General features: G+C 55.9%; 4 protein-coding genes across 4 annotated transcripts in view; all 4 read right to left on the bottom strand.

The window, feature by feature from the left end:
* SODALDRAFT_63283 (WD repeat domain-containing protein mip1) overlaps window positions 1–4,437 on the bottom strand; it is a 4,962-nt gene extending 525 nt beyond the window's left edge. The window contains exons 1-2 of the mRNA XM_028615548.1: window positions 3,893–4,437; window positions 25–3,758 (exon numbers count right to left, since the gene is read on the bottom strand). Coding sequence (XP_028463158.1) covers window positions 25–3,758; window positions 3,893–4,354 — 4,196 coding nt within the window. The 5' untranslated portion in view covers window positions 4,355–4,437. The remainder of the gene's footprint in view (window positions 1–24; window positions 3,759–3,892) is intronic.
* A 2,555-nt stretch (window positions 4,438–6,992) lies between these two features.
* On the bottom strand, window positions 6,993–9,654 carry SODALDRAFT_394283 (hypothetical protein; the record flags this gene model as incomplete). The annotated part of the gene is made up of 5 exons (XM_028615273.1): window positions 6,993–7,167; window positions 7,318–7,946; window positions 8,008–8,468; window positions 8,576–9,523; window positions 9,567–9,654. 5 exons carry the CDS (start codon window positions 9,652–9,654, stop codon window positions 6,993–6,995), a joined length of 2,301 nt encoding a protein of 766 aa, XP_028463157.1.
* A 980-nt stretch (window positions 9,655–10,634) lies between these two features.
* Window positions 10,635–12,041, bottom strand: SODALDRAFT_346305 (hypothetical protein; the record flags this gene model as incomplete). The annotated part of the gene is made up of 1 exon (XM_028613249.1): window positions 10,635–12,041. One exon carries the CDS (start codon window positions 12,039–12,041, stop codon window positions 10,635–10,637), a length of 1,407 nt encoding a protein of 468 aa, XP_028463156.1.
* Window positions 12,042–16,086: 4,045 nt separating this feature from the next.
* SODALDRAFT_337370 (hypothetical protein) lies at window positions 16,087–21,349 on the bottom strand (the record flags this gene model as incomplete). The annotated part of the gene is made up of 6 exons (XM_028612676.1): window positions 16,087–16,473; window positions 16,520–16,645; window positions 16,694–17,017; window positions 19,158–20,567; window positions 20,622–20,746; window positions 20,956–21,349. 6 exons carry the CDS (start codon window positions 21,347–21,349, stop codon window positions 16,087–16,089), a joined length of 2,766 nt encoding a protein of 921 aa, XP_028463155.1.
* Between the last annotated feature and the right edge of the window lie 88 nt (window positions 21,350–21,437).

Genomic DNA, 21,437 nt, shown 5'->3' with positions numbered 1-21,437 from the left:
GAATAAGAAGAAAAAGAGACTTACACAGCAAACACCGGCAGGTGCTCGTGTGTGCTGGCCGTTCGCAAGGTATCCCTCGGATCCCTCGTCGTCCGGAACGTACGAAGCGGCTTGTCCATCCGAATATCCCACAGCTTGACCTTGCCGTTACAGCTCGCGCTGAGCAGCTCCCGCTGCCCGCCCCGCTGCATGTGCACGCTCTTGATCCACTGCCGATCCGTCTCGTCCCTCCACTTCTTCACCATCGATTCCTGCACCTTGAGGCGCGTGTCGAACACCCGGACCGCCCCGTCCCCGAACCCGGCCACCAGCGTGTTGCCCGTCATCTGGTCCGACGTCAGCGACGTCACGCACGACCCGGACCGCGCCGGAATGTCCATGATGCACGTCTCCGACGCCGCCGACCACACCCGGATCACCCGCACGTCGCCCGCCACCAGCACCCGCCCCGTCGCCTGCTGCCAGTCGAACACCATGCCCGAGTTCACCGTGCTCGGCACCATGTGCGTGAGCGCCCGCCACGACGACGCCAGCTCCACCTCCTCGTCCGCGTCGTACCCCCGGTACACCCGGAGCACCCCGTCCGACGACCCCGTCATCAGGAAGCCCTGGTCCTCCTCGTTGATGAACTTGACGTCGCAGATCACCGACCCTTCCGGGTTGCCGTTGGAGAACCGGCTGAGCCGCATCTGCTTCTTCCAGTCCCACATCGTCACCGTGTTCCCGTTGTCCGCCACCGCGAGGTGGTCTTCGAATTGGTGGAACGTCAGCTTGGACGGCTGCGCCCCGTTGTTGAGGAGCCGGATCGGCTTGTCCCACTTGTGGCTGCCGGCGTACTGCTTGAGAGGCTGCGTCTCTTGCAGGATCGCCTCGTTGCGAGACCGCCTCCAGAGCCGCTCGTTGTATTCCGTGCTGCCGGGCTCGTCCGACTCGCTCGGCTTCATCTGCGGCTCGCGGAAATATTCCACCGACCAATCGAAGAACGTGCTGCGCACCGGAAGCGTCGCCGCTCCTCCCGCTTCCCTGGCCTGCTGCTTGTCCTCGTAGCCTCCCGACACCGGTTCGCCCGCCGTGTGGTACCTCGCGTGACCTGCCGCTGGATCCATCTGCGGTGGCGACGATGCCGCCGACGAGTCGGGCCCCCCCCCGAGTCTGCGTGCTCCTCTCGTCGTCTGGTTCCGATGACCGGGCGACGACGCCGGTGCTTGCCACGGCTGACCTGCCCGCTTGTTCGCGTCGGTCATGGTGGTGCCGTCGATGCCGCCGAACATGCCGGTGAACAAGTAACTCGCCGTCCTGCGGAAAAGGCCCGGGTTTGGCAGTGATGCCGCGGCGGCCGAGGATCGCGTCGCGCCACCACCACCACCACCACCGCCGCCACCACCGCTCTGTGCGTGATTCCGCTGCGTCGCAGCCTGCTGGTGGTGGCTCCTGTCCGACGACGGCCTCGCCTTTCTGCGTATCTCGTCCATGAGCGCCTGCGCTTGCGCCCCGATAGGAGACGCGAGCACGGCATTGTGCACGTAGTCCACGACCGCGGCGGCGTCGCGTTGCACTTCGGGGTGGGGGTCGACGTTGAGCAGCAGAGCATGTTTCCAGCACGCTGCGAAGACGGTGTTGTGGGCGAAACCGTGCGCAGCGGCCCTGATGGTCCCGTCCGCATTGCGATTCTCCTGGCGCGCATAGTGAAGGCCCATCTTGTGTTCCGTGCCGTCGTCGTCTGGGGGGAACAAGACGTATTCTTTTTCTTCCTGCAACTGCTCAAAGGCGGCCACGATAAACTTATTCTCGAAGCGGAGGATGAAATGGGATAAGAAGACGAGGAATTCGCGCCGGACTGTGGGACTGCCGTCGTTGGCCATGTCGAGCAAGGTCCAGGCAATCGACTCCTCGATGCGTGCCACCTCGTCCGTCAGGTCGATGACGCCGATGAAGGTGGTCATGGCATGCAACATGGCGGCCCTCACTTCCGGGCACCGGTCCTTGGCCAGACAAGATAGCTTGCTCGGAGCGTTCTCCCTGATGCCCCGCCATTTGGCTTCGGGCAAATCATGCCACAGCTGGCTGAGACAGAGACAGGCCCATTGTCGCAGCAGCGGGTTCTCCTGGTGTTGAAGATGTGTGAGACAATACGTCATAATCTCGGTCTGGTTGCACACCTGTTGGCCGGGCTTATAACCCCTGCACAACATGGCCAGGATGAAGGCGCACATGGCCTTGTGCTCGTCGCTGTTGGCAACGGGCAGAGATTCGGCAGGCTTGAGGATGGCGGTGAAGTAGTTGTAGCCGTTGTCCTTGATAAGATCCTGCTGGCAAGAGATGTCCACGGCCAGGATGCGGGTCCAGATGAACACCATGACCGGCTTCAGCTCGGCCGCGGCCGACTGCAAGAGCTTTAATACGTATGGGAAGATGCCTATGCTCAGCGCAAGCTGCACCGACCATGGGCCGAGGTCTAAGAAGCTGCCCAGCAAGATCAGTGCTCGCACGCGGTGCTGCTGACTAAGAAGCACCTGGAGAACGACAGGGAGCTGCTCGGGCGGTTTCTGGGCCATGGCGTCTCCCCTGGCCAGGTAGACCTCGAAGGCCGTCAGCTGCTCGGTGAAGAAGGTCGAGTTCTGGTATTCGTATTCGATCCCTTCGCTCTCCTTCCTCTCCAGCATGGGCAGCTGGGCCAGGGCCATGTCTACGGCCAGGTCCCAGCTCGCCCACAGGGGGTGCTGCCGGGTATCCGGCAGCTCCGGGTAGGATTGGGGGTGGCAGCCGTAGACGGACATGATGCGCTGCGCCAGCAGGAAGTTCCTGAACAGCGCGGCGACCATGAGGTCTTGCCTGAAGAACTTCCGGAACAGGTGGCGGGGTAATGTGGTCCAGGCGATGGTGTCGGTGATGGCGGTGAAGATCCAGTTCAGTTCGCCCAGCGGGGTCCTCCTCTCCTGAAGGCGGCCGGGGAGCTTCTTGGCCCTCTCGGGCGTGAGGTTGGTCTTGAGCGGGTTCTGGAGGACGAAGAACCAGAGGGCCATTTCGATGGGGGTGGTGAGACAGGACGTGAAGAGGTCGGCAGGGAGCAGCGGGTTGGTGGGGAGGTTCTCTTTCACGCCGCAGGCGGCAAGGTGAATGTACGGTCGGAAGGCGGTCTTCTCGTAGTTGGGGTCCCGGGCCGCGTTTTCCTCTTCCTCCTGCTCATGCTTCTCGACGAAGCGATGGTAGTTGTTCAAGATGTTGCCGGCCTCGGAGCAGTCCCAAACGAACATGGTAGGGGCCTGCAGCCAGTGCTGCAGGTCGTATAGCGACACGGGTATGTACTGGGTGTAGTTCTTGTTGAAGACCCAAATCTCGCCGCTGGACGTCGGCTTCGGCACACCGTGACCGTTGTAGTGGAGCAAGACGCGTTCGTCCTTGGCGTTCCTCCGCAACGAGATGCAGAACTTTTTGGTTTCCTCGACGGACGGATCGAGATACTGCTTGTAGCGCGTTCGGATCGCGAGGGTCTCATACTGGGACTGGAGGGCCTTGCCGATGTTTTCCAGGGCTTTTTGGGGAGGGGACTGGAAGGGGTCGATCCAGGCCTCCAGCTTCGCTCCCGGATTGGTCCTAAGCTGATCCGGAGGCTCGACGGAGATGTTCAGGCAGACGGCAAGAGCGGCAGACACCGTCTTGAGGCGATCTCTCATGCGCCAGTCCTGAAGCTCGTGGGTTGGGGCTTTGGGTTTTCCCGTCGTCTCGTGTCGCTTGTCGGTCCAGTACATATACCAGTTCTGATAGGGGCTATGTCAGCAGATCTTTTGACGCGGATTCGGGGAAGTGTGGGAGTTGCGAGGGCAAAAGGCAAAAGGCAAAAGGCAAAATGCAAAAGGCAAAATGCAAAAGACAAAAGACAAAGCAAACTCACATTGGCCAGTTTATCCATGAACTGCTGCGACTCATAGTGCTCCTCAAAGCCGTGTCTAGCTCCCCACTGCAGGATTTCATCTTCCTCTTCTTTCTTATTCTCACCAACGCGGCGCACTCTGTTCTCACTCTTGGAACGCAGCAAAGGAGGCTTGGGGGGTCGCTGGGTCTTGGTCGTCTCGGAAGTCGAGTCGCGGTGGCTTCTCAAGGCGAGAGCATTACAATTACTAGGATTATTCTGCTGCTGGGCATCGTCGCCTGGCGCACTTGAAGGGCGATTATCAAAAGACTGGCGGCGGGTATGGTGTGTGTTGAAGGTGTTGGATCGTTGGGCCTGGCTGAGGGGGGATTTGGGACGCTGCTGGAGAGGTTTTGGGTCGTCTAGAGGTTGAGCTGACGCCCCGTTCCTGTTCCTGTTCCCGTTCCCGTTGACGCGCAGGCTAGAAGAATTGGAAAGCGACATGGTGGTCGACTTGGGATCGGCATGGGACAAGGAGCCGCACACTGCGGGAGAACTGGCGAGAAAGATCCGTACAGATACTGTTTCGTCTTTGCTCGGGGTTGTTCCAAAAATCGGAGGTTTCCAAGCACGATGACAAAAGGTTAGGGTTTCTGGTCGTGACAAGGCATCAGCGACATTTTTGCGCCATTATCGGCTGTGTTGTCATCGCCTTTCGCACGAGATTCCAAGTTGTTGCCAGAAAAGTCGTGGCTGTGGGGAGGAAGAGGAAGAGGAAGAGGAAAAGGTGAAGGTGAAGGTGAATGTGAAGTTGGCAGGTGAAGAGATGGATTGCCGGATGGGGTTGTTTCGGTGACGCCCATTGGGATGCAGAGAATGTATTGGTAATACGTTGTATTAGTACCTAGGTAGGTACAGAGTAAGGCGTAGGAGGTACATAGGTGCTTTGGTTTAACGTTCTCCGTACCAAAGTGACTTTGAGTGGAGGCGGTCAGTTGTGGGGCCGTATTCACAAGCATTTTGGCACATCGAGTTAAGTACCTTATTATATAAGGTAAGGTACCTACCTTAGGTAATACTCCCTAAGGTACCGATGCAAAGCGCATTACGTCCGTGTACAATTTATACCTTATCGATGCATGAAGCATTCCGAAGTACCTGTATGATTCCGTTGGCCGGTTTAGCACGAAGCACTTTCACACCTTGCAGCTTCGCTGGTTTTTAGGATGGACTTACTTTTAAAAATTACACGTGCCTGTATTTTGTCTCTCGAAGGCGTATCTAATCCTTCTTGGGCTCCTAAGGACTTCTTTTACTACTGATTCCTGCAGCGTGTACTCCCCGTTTCCAGGGCTGCTACGAAGTAGAAGTCCTTGCTCATAGCAGCGACAATGGATCAAGCTGACACGAAGTAGACGAATTGTAGGATAATTGCCAACTGGGGTACGTTGATAAAAAGAGAACAAGTCAGCATGGCGTATGTAGTACGATGTATATTCGGCAATTACCTTATATTGCATTTCTTGTGCTTCGGCGGTTTTTCCATAGTCTTGGGAGAAGTAAAGAGTACGGCGGGAACCCGAAGATTGAGGAGCAAATGCTTGACAATAAAGATGCTTGCTGGCTTCCTCCAGATTCTTGTTTTTGATATGGGGAGATGTATCTCTACAGAGGATACGGATACAGTTCAATAAGGTATAGGTACCTACCTTGGTCAAATATCAGTCGTGCTCTGGAGGACAACCTCCGATTATCTTGCTTTACCTTTTCGCTATGGTTTCTATAACGCCCGAGGTTTACGCAGTATAGATACTTCGCGCCATCACCTCTTTTTGTTCTTCTAGTCAATCCTTGACTACCTTATCTAGATATACGCTAAACACACTTCCTTAGAACTAGGTATCCTTATATTTCCATCCGAGCATCTCTATCTTCTTGGTTTTAGCGGGTTGTTTTGCTAACGGAGTACGTGGTGAACTTTGTACGAGTACTGGACTGGAGCTGTGTAACTAATCAATTGTTATATGAATAAGTGCTTTATGTTGTACCTTATTACCTAAGGCAATAGGGCACGGTGCTTACTTTACCCCTGGATTTGCCTTTCCTAGGTTCCAGGTTTTACCACAGCTGGGTTGCTTCCCAAATTAGGACTAGCGTACTTGTCGCTCTTGCTCAGGCTCGGCTCAGTCCAAGCTCAGCCACGCCTCAGTTGAAAGTCGCTAAGCAAGCTTTTGTGCATATTGTGCAAACGAAAATGGAAACGGTGGTTCCAAACGGTGTGCATCGTGTGCTATGGAGCACAGGCACTGCCAAGTGCCCTCACCTGTCGGGGGCCGATTGGTCTGGCCCACAATGCACCCTGCTTCCTGCTCTGCGTTCCGTTTAGGTACCGAGCTCAACGTTGCATCACGTCCAAAGCTCTCTGAAAAGGTGGGAACTGGTAAAGACAGGTTAGCAACCATTCATTGTTTCTTGACGGAAGCGAACGGCGCCCGGCCTGATGTTCGAGATTGTGGGCGTAAAGCTCGCGGGGAAGAGTGATGCCACATGCGCGTGCGCTTCAGCTGGGAGAGTGAACAAGTCGAAGCCAGGGCGTCTCTCCGACTGGGGCCCCTTGAGACGTCGCGGAAGGCTTGCCAAAGCGGCTTGAAGACTCTCGACGCGGATGTGGCACAAGCGGTGACTACTCTTCCCTCTACGCTCTTTCACTTCTACAATACAAATATAGCAACCGGACGCACCCCGCCAAGTATCCACAAGGCCTCTCTCTGATGCCAAACAGGCTACAGCACAAACTGCAACCGAGCCACAAACCGAACACGAGCTCAAACGGCGGGGGCAACGGGCGCGGTACACCTTCTCACAGCTGCCACTGGGCTTGATTTGCAGGATACTCGGAGACCCGATGCAGCCTTCTGTCGGAGGAATGTATGTAGGTACTGATAGTCTTCTGCACGCCGCATGCCCCTCGGGAGGCCTTAGCGCTCCTCTGTCTCTCTGCCTCTCTCTTCTCGCGGCCCTCTAGTGCTCGCCGATGTATTTCTCCCGCCTCGTCGTCTTTGAAAAAAGAAAGTAAGGATGTTTCGTTGAACAAACAGAGACTTCGGATACCCGGTATCGCTTGAAGATGGCGACTGGCCATCTAGATCCCCGTCTGCCACGTCGAGAAAGTCATGCAAAGTACTCGTCCCGACCGACAGCCTAGCGCGACACTTGGTCCAGTCACTGCGGTTGTACTCGGCCGATACTCTAGAGGAAGCCACAGCAACCTAAAGTTGTCTCTCATGATCCAGGTGTTATCGCGACCGATATGATACCTCTGAGTAGAAGGGGCGGAGGTTTTGTAGGGCTCGTATGGCCCCTGGGCAAGGCCGTCCGGACCCAGGCCATCCGTGGTATACGAGTCGAGGCGAAAGATACCACGGTTCGTTAGGAGGCGCCGGCCATCGGGTGCGAAAGCCACCGACCTGACATCGCCGTCATGGCCCTCGAGCGTCTGCGTACACGCGCCCGTCGCCGTATCCCAGACCTTAACGGTCGTGTCCTGGGACCCCGACGCTAGGTGCCGCCCATCACGTGCGAAGGCCACCGAGCTGACGGCGCCGCCATGGCCCTCGAGCGTCTGTAGACATGCGCCCGTCGCCGTATCCCAGACCTTGACGGTCTTATCGCGGGACCCTGACGCGAGGCGCCGGCCATCGGCTGCGAAGGCCACCGAGTTGACGGCGCCGCCATGGCCCTTAAGCGTCTGCGTACACGCGCCCGTCGCCGTATCCCAGACCTTGACGGTCGTGTCCTGGGACCCCGACGCTAGGTGCCGCCCATCACGTGCGAAGGCCACCGAACTGACGAAGACGCGATGGCCCTCGAGCGTCTGCAGACATGCGCTCCAATCCGCTGCCATTGGTGGCATCACCCTCATCCACGCCCGCGCCTCACCTTCGTACAGCTGCCTCACGATGCTACCCCTCGGGCTAAACACGAGGGCCGACAGGTACACCTGTAGCGGAGCCATCTCCACAACTGCCCTGTGCGATAGAACGAATCGACGGGCGTCTCGGACAAAGTCGGCTAGTCGGCGCGTTCCCGTGCTTGTCTGTGCGTGTTAGCTACTTTCTGCCTATCAAGGGTGCTTATACTCGGCCGTCCGGACGTACCACGAGCGCCTCAAGGCTCTGCACGGCCAGTACTCCTTGCGATAGGCTGCGTAGGAGACCTAGAGCCTCCAGCCAGTGGAGGAACTTCCTTTGGAGAAAGGCGGAAATGATCTCACAGTCCCGCAGGGCACTGTGTCCCGAGCTGTTCGCGAATTTTGAGTCGCGCAGATGGTCGACCCAGTGGACGCAGGCGTACTCGAGAGGGGCCAACGGATCCGGGTCGGGCGGGGAGATTTCGCCGATGAGGACGCCGGGGGCGCGCAGGTCATAGATGTCGCGTCTGAGCTGGCGGGTCAGGACCTCCAGGGACTTGGAGAAGATGGCGCGGTGCTGGTCTGCGATCCCGGATGGAAGGATCCGTATAGAAGCCTGCCCCAGCAGGAAGTCCTTCGCCGACTGATGCACGAAAAAGACAGTCCCATGGCGCAGCGTGAGGAACGAGCCGCAGGACGCGATGATCTCTTGCAAGGGCCTCAGGGTCGTCGCCGAAACGGTGCGCCGACCGAATGATGTGGGTGAGCTCCTGTGTCGTGACAGGGCGATACACGACCGAGATAGCGGCCAGGACCTCTCTGCACAGCCTCTGCGTCTCTCGAGTCGGCGATGTGGTCCATCATGCGCTGGTACAGAGGCCCCAGGCCAGGCGGGAACGTCTCGAGGACGCTGAGGGTGTGTCGCTTTCGGACCTCCCGGCTAGCGAGCTCTTGACAGACCAAGGCCACCCAGAGGAAGGTGTCGTCGGAGTTGTCGATGAGGTGCTTCTGCACGGCATCGCGGGTGGGGCCATCGTACTTCTTGAGCCGCGTCAGTTGACTCACTTTGTGTTGAACGTACGCCCGCACGGCAGCGGCAATGGAGTTTGCGTTCAGCTCGAGACGCAGGCCGACGCTGGACGCCGTGCCGTCCAGCGTCTGCTCGATGGCCGGCCAGTTGCGGCTCGAAACAATCCACTTGGCGTGGGACGTCGTCGAGATGAAGCCGAGAAGCCGCTGCATGTCCGTCACGCACTCGTCGAGGGCGTCGATGACGAGGATCTTGCCCTCCAAGGCGGGGTCGGCCAGCATGGCCGTGAGCGCCTGCGACATGGCGGACCAAGCGTTGACATCCTCGAAGAGGCGCCTGCCCGCGTGCCTGTACTCTTCCTGCAGGTAGGAGATGAGGGGAGGGTGCTGACGGACGAGCATGTAGAGGAGGCCGCGCAGCACGGCCGTCGCGCTGCTGAGACGCTCGTCGGTGGCCTGGCAGAAGAAGTACGCGGCCGGGGGCGCCGTTGGGGATGCCTTCTCGAGCTCGTCGACGACGCCGCAAAGGAGCATCGTCTTGCCCTTGCCCGGGTCGCCCCTGACCCACAGCAGGCGTGTGTGCGGATCGTCGCGCCATCGCAGGAAGTCGCGGTGGCCGAGGATCCAGCGGTACGAGTCCTCGAGGAGGCCGCCCTTGGTGGTCTCGATGCGCTGCTTGTCGTGGCGTGGGTCGGTCACGCGCAGGTCGGCGAGCAGTTGGTCGGATGCGGCTCCTTTGCAGTCGGTCAGCTAGGAACGGCGCGGCGGGGCGGCAACGTACCGATATAGATGTCCCGCGCAGTGAAACCTCCGGCGCCCGAGTGCTGGATGCCGTGGCCGCGGAACTCGGCCCAGGCACTCGCATCACGGGAGCTGTCGCGGTGGACTGGCATGGTTTCGAACTTGGCCGTCTCCTTCGTTATGGAGATGTGGATAGCTTTTGGGATGCGAGATGACCGATCAGGGAGCCATCTGCGGCAGTTGGCGCTGGGGCAGCCGGCGCAGCCTGATCCAGCGACGGCGTCTGCATGGCGACAACCAATCGCAGCGGGTACGAGCATTCGCCAAGTCCCTGTCACGTTTGTCGCGAGTCCTCGCAGCGCATGCGGAGACGCACGCAGCTGTGTCTACAGGACTACATTTCGCAGACTTGCACTGAGCGAAATAAGCCACGACGAGATGAATGTTTTTAGGTTGACAGGTATCACACTACCCCGCGATCCAGTGGAGTGGTGCTTAGTCAATCACGGGCCATCGCCTTGGTGGGGTACGACTGTCGGGCCGTCCCGGGGAGGAACTACTATCGTCTGAAGGATGAAACCCAGTGGTACCAAGTCAGAATACATTTCTCCGTCTGTTCACCCGATGCGCAGGTCCCTGCCGACCGAGAAGCTGCCCGCGCCTGAATGCTGGATACCGGTGCCGTGGAACACATGCCCGGCCGGTCCACCGCTGGTTGCCCCCGCAGAGTCCGTCGGTGCAGGGGAGAACTCCTCGGGATCCAAGTAAGAGAGCAGCTCCTTGGCGCACGCAGCGGCTGCCGCCGCTGCGAAATGGTGACACTCGTCGTTCTTGTGAGAGTCAGCGTAGTCGGAGATGCCGCGGATGACGATGCAGGGAAACTCGCTCATGAGCCCGGCCGCCTCCATCTCGAACTGGAGTGGCTCGGGTGGGCCGACAACCGCGACTTGGCTGCAATCGACGAACTCGTCGGCAGTCTCTTTCTCGTCAAGATCGAGCTGGGCCGTGGCTGCTAGGTCTGTGACGGCTTCGTGTGATGCTCTGCAGGATGAAGCTGTCGCGATGCTCCTATAAATCCGGAACACTAGCCGGATACTCGGCCGGTTACTCCCTCTCGTTGACTTTCTCAACAGGGAAACGTACGGCGCATTCCTCCCTGTACTCTCGGAGCTGCGTCATCTTCTCCACCTCTGCATCCATTTCGGCGCGCACCTCTGGGTCGAGCAGCTCGGCTGCGTCGCCACCGTCGTGTAGCACCCTCCAGTAGATCGTGTCGACATCATAACTCTTTCGAGACGCGAAGTTGAACCAGAACCGACCGGTCTCCCACGATCTACGCATCCGCACCGAGAGCCGCCGGTCGTGTCCGCGATCGTCCCAGCGTTCTTCTCCCTCCACCGCCTCGAGCGCTCGAAGGAACTGCTCCATCCGAGGCTCGTAGAGGTCTCGGAAATCCTGCACCGCGTTACGATCGACCCAGCTGCCGGGGTCGGCCAGCAGTAGCCACCAGGGCGGGTCGTACGAAAACTGCGCGGGCATAGCGTTAGTGAACTCCCAGTCGAGCACGGCCGTGATCTCTAACGTCTTGGGGTTCACAAGCATGTTTGCTGGCCGGAAATCGTCGCAGAATGGTATGAAAGGGCCCGCGTCGTCTTCGGCGCTGCAGTAGTGATCGACGAGCTGAAGGTAGCGATGCCGGGCGATATAGCGAGCGCGAGCGACCTCGGGGCTGGCCGCGAGGTTTCGCTGGGTGTGTAGGTGCGTCAGGTGCTCATGGGCCACGTGCTTGAAGAAGTCGCTAGCGTGGGCAAAGCTCGCGGTAGGAAAGTCGTCTGTCGGGTAGCCTGCAGACGTCGCCAGTTCGTTCATGTTGTATGTGAGGGGCCTCCTGGAGGAGGACCACCCACCATCTCCAAGCTCTTTTGAAATAGCACCAATGCGCTTGAACTCGAGTCGAGATAACTGGAGTAAGTACCCGGCCGCCTGCCGGTAGAACTTATCCAGCACGAAACTGTCCAGGTCCGGATTCAGCATTATTTCTTGCTGCTCATCATCGGTTGGTTTTTGGAGGATTCTCGAGGCCAGAGTGCCCTCTACAAAGTCCATGATGATAAAGGGGCCGAGCTGCTGGGGACTCTCGTTGGCCAAACCCCAACTATGTATAAAAGGAACCGGGATTGTGGTGTTCTGGCGTATGTACTCGATAGCGCGTACTTCGTTGATGAGCTTCTCCTCTAGAAAGACCGTGGAGATGTGACCGGGCTTCGGGAAACGGATAATGGCGTCTGGTCCGTCATCCTCGAATCTGATACGGAAGCCCAGATTGAACGAGCCTTTGAGGAAGCCGACGACCTCGGTGGCTCGACCCTTACCTCGGCGGTCGGCGACGAATCTTGCCAAGTCGATCTTTGCATCTGACGCTTTGCGGATCCAAACCCGTGCTTGATCGTCACTGTTGGACTCTTCGATGGTATCAAAGCAGGTGCTCAAAAAAAGAGTGTTGTGGTTCATTGTGACCTTGCCACAAGGTTGGATTCAAGGTGACAGGTCTCAGGAGGTCATGTTGTTTTGCGGAGGGGAGGAAGCCAATCTGAGCCATTGGGCCGCGTGCCATGCACGAGGGAGACGTTCGATTGGCTGACCAATCGCGGATTCACGACGGGCGTTCCCGGCCGACCACAAATGTTCGCGCTGCACCGCTTTACGCTTGTGCAGCAAGGCCCGGGCCGTGCCGTTCTGGAATAGCACGTAGTCCCTGCCGCCCGAAGGGAGTGGTGTTCATGCTGCGCCCACAGTATTGTACCATTCTCAAAGGTGTCGATTCCGCGGCGTAGGTGCTGCGGTGGCCGGCAGGCGTGGTGTGGCGATGGAGGCAAGCACCGGTTGTCCTCGCACGGTGTGGAATATGTGCCAGGGAGATACTTCCTGGGACCGCGGTGTTGCCCTTGTCGACGGGGCGCATTGGCCGAGGCAGATGTGGTCTGTCGGCACGTCTAATTTCCTGGACACTCGCTATCAGTTAGTGCAGGGCTCCGATCCACGCGTTCGGCTTGTACCATGCGGGTGCGCTTCAGCTTGGCAGGTGAAGGAGTCGGGCCAACGGCGTCTCTCCGTCCCGACTGCCCGAGGCATCGCGGAAGGCTTCTCGAAGCGGCTGTGTTGAAGTGTCCCGACGCGGATGTGGCGCAAGCGCTGATCCACGGCAGGCCGGCGCCGGGCCGGAGACAAACTGCGCGACCGACGTCTCAAGACAGGACCGCTGCCAGTAGCTGCCCCGGTGCCATACTTCGTGCGCCGCTCCGCTCCGCTCTATTCCGACGCGCTTCCTCAGGAGGTCCAGCAGCGTCAAGTCGTTTGCATGACAGTGGCAGTTCTTGAGAGCGAGCGAATTACCCGCAACGCTTTCTACATCGCAGTCAGCCAGCTTCGCCTGCGGTCCGCTTGTCAGGCACGTCGCTTTGTCCGGAGACCATGCATGGTAGCTTGCCGTCTCTATCATTTGCCAACTTTCCAGTACTCTGGGTGCGATGCCGCAAATGGGAACGTCGCGGCGCAGTGATTTCGCAGGCCTGCGTCGACGTAGCTTCGTCCGTCACGACATGCCGCCGCGCTCCGTTAATTGCACTCAGACCTGTAACAAGCGAGCCGGACAAACAGGAGATACATTACGATAGCCAACAGTCAACAGCCAACAGCCAACTCGGCGTAGGTTTTCTGCTCCAAATCCATGTACTGAATTGTCCAACCCTTTCTTTGATGACTCCTCAACGCCCGCGCGTCTCTCTGTCGGAGGGCTGCAGCCTTTTGCTTACACCCCTCCTCGTCCAAGTCGTCACCTACCAGCAGCACCCAGATGGAGCCGGGCCCCTTGAAGGTCCGCATCAGAGCTTCAGCGGATTCCGTATCCTTCCACCAATTCCAGTCTTCGACAAGCAGCCTCCGAATGTGGCCGAGCTGGGCTCCATAGTGGGCCGAAACCTCCTCCAGATCTTCCCGGTCGACGTCCTCTATGAGACAGAGCATGTCGGATTGAGGGTTGAAGTAGGACGCAACATTTTGTTGTTTGGGGTTCTGAATGAGCCTGTGCGCCCTCAAGAAGAGCATCCTCGACTCACGGCACACGTGAAGTGCGACGGGAATAGGGCATTTTTCGAACGGGCCCTCTTGGGCACCCTCAGCCCCGAAATCATGCTCCAGCCATGACGACAGGCGGCTAGTTGGGCGAATGCATAGATATCCCTTGCCGGGCGCATCGTAGTGGGCGACGTCGAAGGCCCTGGGCTCTGACCAGGTATGTTCCTAAATCATGGCTCGAACTTTCTCGGGGAGAAGGGCAAACCGTGGACGCGAGGCGTGAGAACCTGCGTTGTGTCAGTAAAGGTCTGGATAAGAGAGACATCGATCAGAGCATACGTGGGATGGCAATCCTCTGTCCAGCCAAGGAGGGGTTAACCTGCGACTGTCAGTGTGAACGAGGAGGGCATGGAAGACACCCACTCGAAGCATTATCGCCGCTTCGTGTTCGTGTCTGCGAATAAGACGCTAATGCGTCCTCTCGGGCTCTGATTTCCTGCGCAGCCACTTCATTTTCATACTGAAGTAGCTGTATCCGGACCCTGTTTAACTCGATTTTATGCCGGAGAAGGGGTAAGCCGAGGTCGATCTCCGCTTAAGACGCGGTCACCTTGTCGCGCAGGTGGCTGTGGAGGGTGGAAAGTGTGGAATTCCCGCATCGTGTCGGCTTCGGTGATCACGTCTACATGCGTGAGAAGTGGCCGGTCAGGACGGATTCTAGGATGCTTGTTGCCTTTTATCTTGGGAGAGTCGCTCTCGGTTAGGGCACAAGCGTAGTTGCATAAGTGATGCTATTCTTGGGCGTCTTAGCGCCAACGGCCAGGCCGGAGCTCCGGAAGGTGTCCGTGGGCGTGACCACCCTGCTTATGGCCGGCTTCGTAACTTCCTAGGAAGTCAGCGCTGGTCGACGCCCAGCCCCTCGACTAAGTATTCTCTCCTCGCTTCCTTGTGCGACTGCAGCCGCGAGAGCAGCAGCCGCACGACCACCACGCTGTGGCCCAGGGCTCTCCTGGCGTACATGTCAGTCCTATAAGAGGCATCGTCGACCCGATCTACCCAAGCGATGCAAAGATGCCCTGCTGCCTTGATATCCTGGCGCGAATGGCCAAAGTTAGCCGAGGACGAATATGGCCATTGCCTGCTTTCGACCGCCTATAAAGCATAAAGATAACCCCTCTGTCCTGAGCACTTGCTTAGCAGACGAGTATCGCTAATATAGAGTTTAATAGACTCTTAATAATTCTTCTAGCTTTGCCCCTTTCTGGGGCCTATTCCTGGGTCGAGCGCCTTAGACGCCTCGACCTAAACGGTATAATAGTCGGTGATCCCGGTTATATTCGGGGCTTTATTTCCCGCCTTAACCTAACCTTTAATAACCTCCGAATACAGCACTACCTTCCACCGAATAGTAGGAACGTAGAGCTAGGTATCCCCCTAACGGACCGTATCTATAAGGACTTATAGCGAGTTTTAAGGTCGGGCGATAAGTTCCCCCGGTTACGGGCGTGGCCCGGAGACTTCGTCGCTCTATAATACTAGGAGAACGGGTATATTACCCTCCTAGAAGTAACTCCGTATAAGGAGTATAGTAGTATAATCTATATCTACGGTACTTAGACTCCCTCTAAGGATAATACCTTACTCTCTATACACCGCGTCTAGACCGCTAATAGCACTAGCAGTAATAGGAGAGGCTCCCTCGTAGCCGTTAGGCCCTTTAACGATAGCCAGTGCTACTAGATTAACGGCGGGTATATATCGGTCGCTTACTAGTACGTATTCAGCAAAGCCCCGGCGGACCCTTAAGGCGCTGACCTGTAGTGTTAATCCGATATTAGGCTACCTAGCGATATATATAATACGTACACCCTCTACTGGGTCTGGGAATAGCCTTCTAAGCTAGCCGCTCTAGATACGCCCGCTGAAATCTACACCAGCTGCATAGACATTGACATTCTTCCACAAGTTCAACAAGGCGATGTCTCTTATGTCGACGGGCAGGACTTGAACTGGGCCGGGATCAAGGAACAGATGCTGGCAGGCTAGGTCGTCGACTGACGTATTCGCCATTCTATGGCCGGTAGCAAGTATCCATCGCTTTACCGGGTTGGGCAGGCCTTAACGGGAAGCACAGTTTTGTTAAGCATGAATAGATGTGTTCTTCATTGTCCCATTCTGCCAGCGAAAAGATAAAGACAACGGCAGATTGCCCGACACGCTTCTGTGTTCGTCCGATATCTCCATCTCACAAGAATCGAGGTTACGCCAAGTATGATGCACAGTGAATCAGGGACGAATGGTATAAGCGCCAAGCCCTTTTCCTCGGGTCCTGCCCTGCTACTCCTATCTTGATGGCTCTTGGTTCGTGCTATTGCTTTGGTATCTGGCCTTGTCCCTGCGTGACTGCTGTAGAATCTCGTGATTGGAGAACGCCTGCGCTCCCCGTCCTCTTTCAAGCACGCTGTTTTATCCTTCCTATAGACTAGCATCTGTCATGCTTCGCAGAAATAAGCACCATTAGAACCAACCACCACAGCTCCTTTTGATCTCTCTTCAGCAGGAACCTGTGATTCATCAACTCTTTGATGCCAGGCTTGGAGACAGCCAGAGTGAACATGTCAAAGGCCGCGTCCGACCAGCGATCAGGGTGAGACAGCCCAGTCACTGTAGGCCCTGCCTTCTCCTTATCCATCAGCTTCATCATCAACCCGCTGAACGACTCTAGAAGCTTCGTGCCATCACCGTCTCGTCGGCAGTTGTCAATATCGGAGATTTTGACTTCTCCAGCAGCATTGACCAGGATGTTCGCGGGAGACAGCCGCTCATGGACCAAGTTATTCTGCAAGAGAAATTCGACACCGGAAAGAACCTTGATAGCTGTTAGTTCTGCCTTGATTCGTTCCAGGAACACATACCTGATGCAAGATAGAACTGAGCTGCTCCTCGTTAGGGTAGATTGGCGACCGGCCTAGATGCCGGAGAGACGTTTCCATGAACTCTGAAATAAGAAAGTTGTCTTGTAGATCGTAAGAACTGTATATCTCCACAGCCTTGACGATGTTTGGATGACATAGTTGAAAGCGGTGTACATGCTCGTCGGCATTAGGTCCCTTGATCGTGCGAATCATCCGAACTTGACCGGAGCCACGAGCCGTGACAACGCCAAACATGTGACCAAATTTGATTTGGTATCTGTCGTTATATTGCTTCCGGGGCGAGCCGGCTAGCATCCGCACAGCATTTCCCTCCTGAGCCTCAATCGTTCGCTTGATGAGGTGGCTTGGGCGCAGTAGTTTAGGCTTTTTGTTGGCGCTGGTTGGTTCACTGTCGGATCGAGGGTTGAAGTAGGAGGCAACATTTTGTTGCCTGGGATTCTGAATGAGCCTGTGTGCCTGCAGAAAGAGCATTCTCGACTCGCGGCACACGTGAAGGGCGAAGGGCACAGGGCATTCTTCGAGCGGGCCCTCTTCTGCGTCCTGAGGCCTCTCCAGCCATGACGGGACGCGGCTGGTCGGGCGAATACATAGACATTCCCCGCCCAGCGAGTCGTAGTGGCCGATATCGAAGGCCATGGGCTCTGGCCAGGTATGTTCCTAAACCATGGCACGAACCTTCCTGGGGAGAAGGGCAAACTATGGGAAAGCCGGGCGCGAGACTGGAGGGCCTGCGTCTCTGGTAGATAGGGCGCTACGGAGGAATGCTAATATACGTGGCATGGCAATCTTCCGTCGGTCCAAGGAAGGTTTATCCTGTTAAAACCGTCAGTGTGAACGAGGAGAGCTAGGAAGACACTCACGCGAAGCACCATCGCGATTTTTTGTTCGTATCCGCGGGCAGATTCTAACGCCTCCTCTCGGGCGCTTATCTCCTGCGTAACCGCTTTATTTTCTTGCAGAAGTAGCCGTATCCGGAGCTTATTTGACTCGATTTGGTGTCGGAGGAGGGGCACCTCGTTATCGACTGCCGCTTGAGCTGCGGTCGCCTTGTTGCGCAGATGAATATGGTAGATAGAAAGTGTGCTAGTCCACATCGTGTCGGTTTGGTGATCACGTCTACAGGCGTGAGAAACGTCACGCAGGCCTCCCTACCTTGCTTTATATACTTGGAGGAGTAGCTCGCGTTAGGGCCGAAAGCGTAGTTGCGTTGAGTGATGCTATTTTTGGGGCCAGTTGGGTTTCCCTTGGCGCAAACCCTTCCGGCCGAATATGTCACCCGCCCCCACCTACTGTAACACGTTGTCGCAGGCCTCGTAACTTCTTAGGAAGTCCTGGCTACCGCGACGCGGCCTATAAGGCTACCACCACACTAGGAGCTTTTGGAGGGTGGTAGGTTTCAGCAGGACTTAACGTGCACTTTCTGTGAGAGAAGCATGCGAGAATTGAATTACCACGAGCATCGGTGATCCGAGCTGCCAACTAGAGCATTGCAAAGATGCCCTGTTGCCTTGATATACTAATGCGAATGGCCAAAGTCGGCCGAGGACGAATTTAGCCATTGCCTGATTCGACTTCGCTTATAAAGCATGAAGCGGACTCCCCTGGTACCGGGTAGTCGCTCTAGCAGATAAGCATCGCTAATATAGAGTTTAATATACTTATCACGATTCTTCTGGCTTTGCCCCTTTCGGGCGCCTATTCCTGGGTTAAGCGCCTTAAACGCCTTGACTTAAACGGCACTATAATCGGTGAGCCTGGCTATATTCGGGGCTTTATCTCCTGCCTTAACCTAACTTTTAACGACCTTAGAATCTATAGGGACTTATAGCGAGTTTTATAGTCGGGCGATAAGTTTCCCCGGCTATAGGCGCGCCCTAGAGACTGTATCGCTCTTTAGTACTAGGAGAATAAGTATATTACCCTCCTAGAAGTAAGTCCGTATAAAGAGTATAGCGGAACGATCTTTATCTACGGTACTTAGACTCCCTCTAAGGATAATACCTTAGTCTTTATTTATCGTGACTAAAACACCGATAGTACCGGTAACGACTAGAAAGGCTCCTTACTAGCAGTTCGACCCTTTAACGATAGCTAGTACTACTAGATTAATAATAAATACTTATTAATCGCTTATTAAGACGTATTTAGAAAAGTCCCCGCGGACCCTTAAAGCGCTGACCTATAGTGTTAAGCAGATATCCGCCTTCCTAGCGATATACGTGATCCGTACACTCTCTACTAGGTCTAGGAATAGCCTTCTAAGCCGCCCGCTATAGATACGCCCGCTGAAATATACACTAGCTGCATGGACATTGACATTCTTCCAGAAGTTCAATAAGGCGAGGTGTTCTATGTCGGCGGGCAGGACTTGAATTGCGCCGGGATCAAGTAGCAGATGCTCGCCTGCTGATGTGTTCCAGGGTGTGTCCCTGAGCTAGTTAGGAAGCCGGCTTCCATTCATCTAGTACTACTACAATATTTCTTCCGTTGGATAACCAGATGTTTCAGTGCTTAAACAAAAAAAATCTTCGGTTAAGTTAGGGCAGTCCTTTGCCTTAATGCCACGCCCTTTCCTATTGTATAAACTGAGCTTCTGTCCTGGATTTTCGCGGCGAACTTCATCTATTGCTTGGATGACTGATGAGCGGCGACATTGCCTAGCATCTTCCAGGTTACCGTCTTTCCGGACTATCATAGTCATCAGTCGGTGGTCGGGCTCCGTTGCTTGTTGTCCATCTTGCGGCCCAGCCTGGAGCTCGAGCTGCGGAATGAATGTTGTGACCGCCGAGCTCCTACCAGCGGCGGTGGCCCTGCGAGGCCCTTTAGCTGTTGCCTTGGATTGGACCTTGGCAACTGGCCCATCTCTGAGCCGGTCTCTCTGCGCTTTCCTTTTCCTCAATGTTTGGCGTGGCTGTTTTCGCTCTGAATGCCTTGAAAAAGCTGGGGCGTCTCTCATTTCGTCATCTTCATCAGCTTCCGGAGCACATAGTTCCAGCGATTCGTCTGAGCCGGATACCCCTGCTTCCTCGGGCGCATCCGGCATGTCATCTTCATTTCCTGAACCCTCGCGGTTCTTGATCTCATGAATGCCCCAAAAAGCATGGAAGACAGATCTCCGAACAAACAGGGAGGTAACATCGGATCCCCTCTGCACCATACATGTAAACAAGTCTACTGTATAGAAGTGACGGTCGTGAGCATAAGCCTTGGAGTACTGGCGCCCACAGCGTCGAGCAATTGGTTCTCCGTGACGATCAGTGATCAGCTCGGGACTGCCGGGCTCGTTTTGGATAGGCTGCGCTTCCTTAAGGATCTTGACTTGCATATCAACCAGCTTGTCGAAGTTCTTCCCCCAGTCGAAGCCTGAAGGCGGCCGAGCGGCTTGGAGAAGGTTCGAAGCCACTTGACGTTCCAGGTCCACAGAACACAGCCGAGATATCTCATCAGAATCAAACCCCTTGCCTTTAGCTTGCATAGCTAAGTGAACCCAGGCACTCTCGTCATACTGCAGAGGCTCCGGCTTCTCTTCATTATCTTCCAGGAGCGGGTTCTCGCCTGAAAGCTCGACAGCGGTCTGCATGATATAGAGATAGAGAAGCTTGAGGTTTCCGAGAAAATCTGATTCAGGGCTGAAGACCGAGGCATGGGGGAGAGTAAAGGCGCTCCAGGCCAATGACTGTACGGTGACGGGAAGGCGATCCTTGCCGGATATCAGCCTTCTCATGACGCTGGTGCACTGCTGCAAGTAGTAGAAGTCCATCTGCAAGGAATAGATCGTCGGAATCAAGTAGTGGACGTTTCTCAGTCGCCTAATCACTTGTTCCCTGGCGGATTCGTCTTCCAGGTACCAGAGCACCGCATTTTCCGACACGGCAGCAGAAACGTAAAGATCGTCCTGATGTGACACTCCGGGGGCACGGAGCTCGAAACTTTGGACCGTCTCTTCATCCACAAGCCTCAGGGCTGTGTCAGATCCCATGATGAAGGCAAAGGTGTCATGTATGAGGCGGAGGTAGTGTACGATCTCCTAGACAGAAGTAAGCAACCAACCTGAACCATCCACTTTAATCCCGGGCCATACCTCGTCACATCCTTCAGTTATTATTCTTTTCCAGACACCTAGTTTGAAGTGCTTTCGTTGGCCTGGCATCTCAAGAACGAGGCGAATTGCCCCAGCCAGACTGTCGCGCTTGTAGAGCCTCTTCGCTGTGTCAACCCTGCTCTTACTGCCGAGCCTTCCTAGCCATCTCTTTGCATTCGGTGACGTCAATGGATATTTGAGAATGTTCAGAAATATGAAGCCTTCAGAACGTCTCCCTTCGTTATGAGAGTCTTCCATCAAAAGACGCTTTGCCTCGGTGGAAAGGCCTCAACACTTAGCACTCGAAATTTCCGCTGACTGGGCTTTGGCCTACCAACATAGAGTCTGACCGTCCACCAGGGATGGAGCTTTTTGGACTCTCTTAACGCTGCGAGGCGATGCTTGCCTTGAAGGCACTCAATTTGCAAACCTGGAGGCAGGTATAGGGTGGGTGGTTCAACATCTCGCAAGTTCTCGATGGTGAGGCTAGAATGTGCCAACGCAGTTTGGAGCACATCAGCCGATATAGAGCCAGGAATGGAGTGAGCTGGGCTAAGACGGTTGCACCCTTCCAACTCGAAAATCTTCACGAGGCGCTCCACATTATCTTTATCGACTTCGTCTATTTCTTCCGGCCCGATGGCAAAAAAAAGAGACGCCAAGTCAACTTTCACAGTCCCTTGCAACTTGGACACTATTTCGTTGTTGATGTGCTTTAGCGACGTCATGGTGTTTATGGGCCTGAACCCAAGGATTTGGTACGTGAAGGTGGCTAATCGAGTCCTTCTTATAGCATGACTGGAGACTTGTCAGATG

The sequence above is a fragment of the Sodiomyces alkalinus genome (assembly GCF_003711515.1).
Source record: "Sodiomyces alkalinus F11 unplaced genomic scaffold SODALscaffold_11, whole genome shotgun sequence".
Lineage (NCBI taxonomy): Eukaryota > Fungi > Ascomycota > Sordariomycetes > Glomerellales > Plectosphaerellaceae > Sodiomyces > Sodiomyces alkalinus.
The sequence above is the reverse complement of the archived record's forward strand: the minus strand, read 5'-3'. Positions and strand labels throughout refer to the sequence as shown.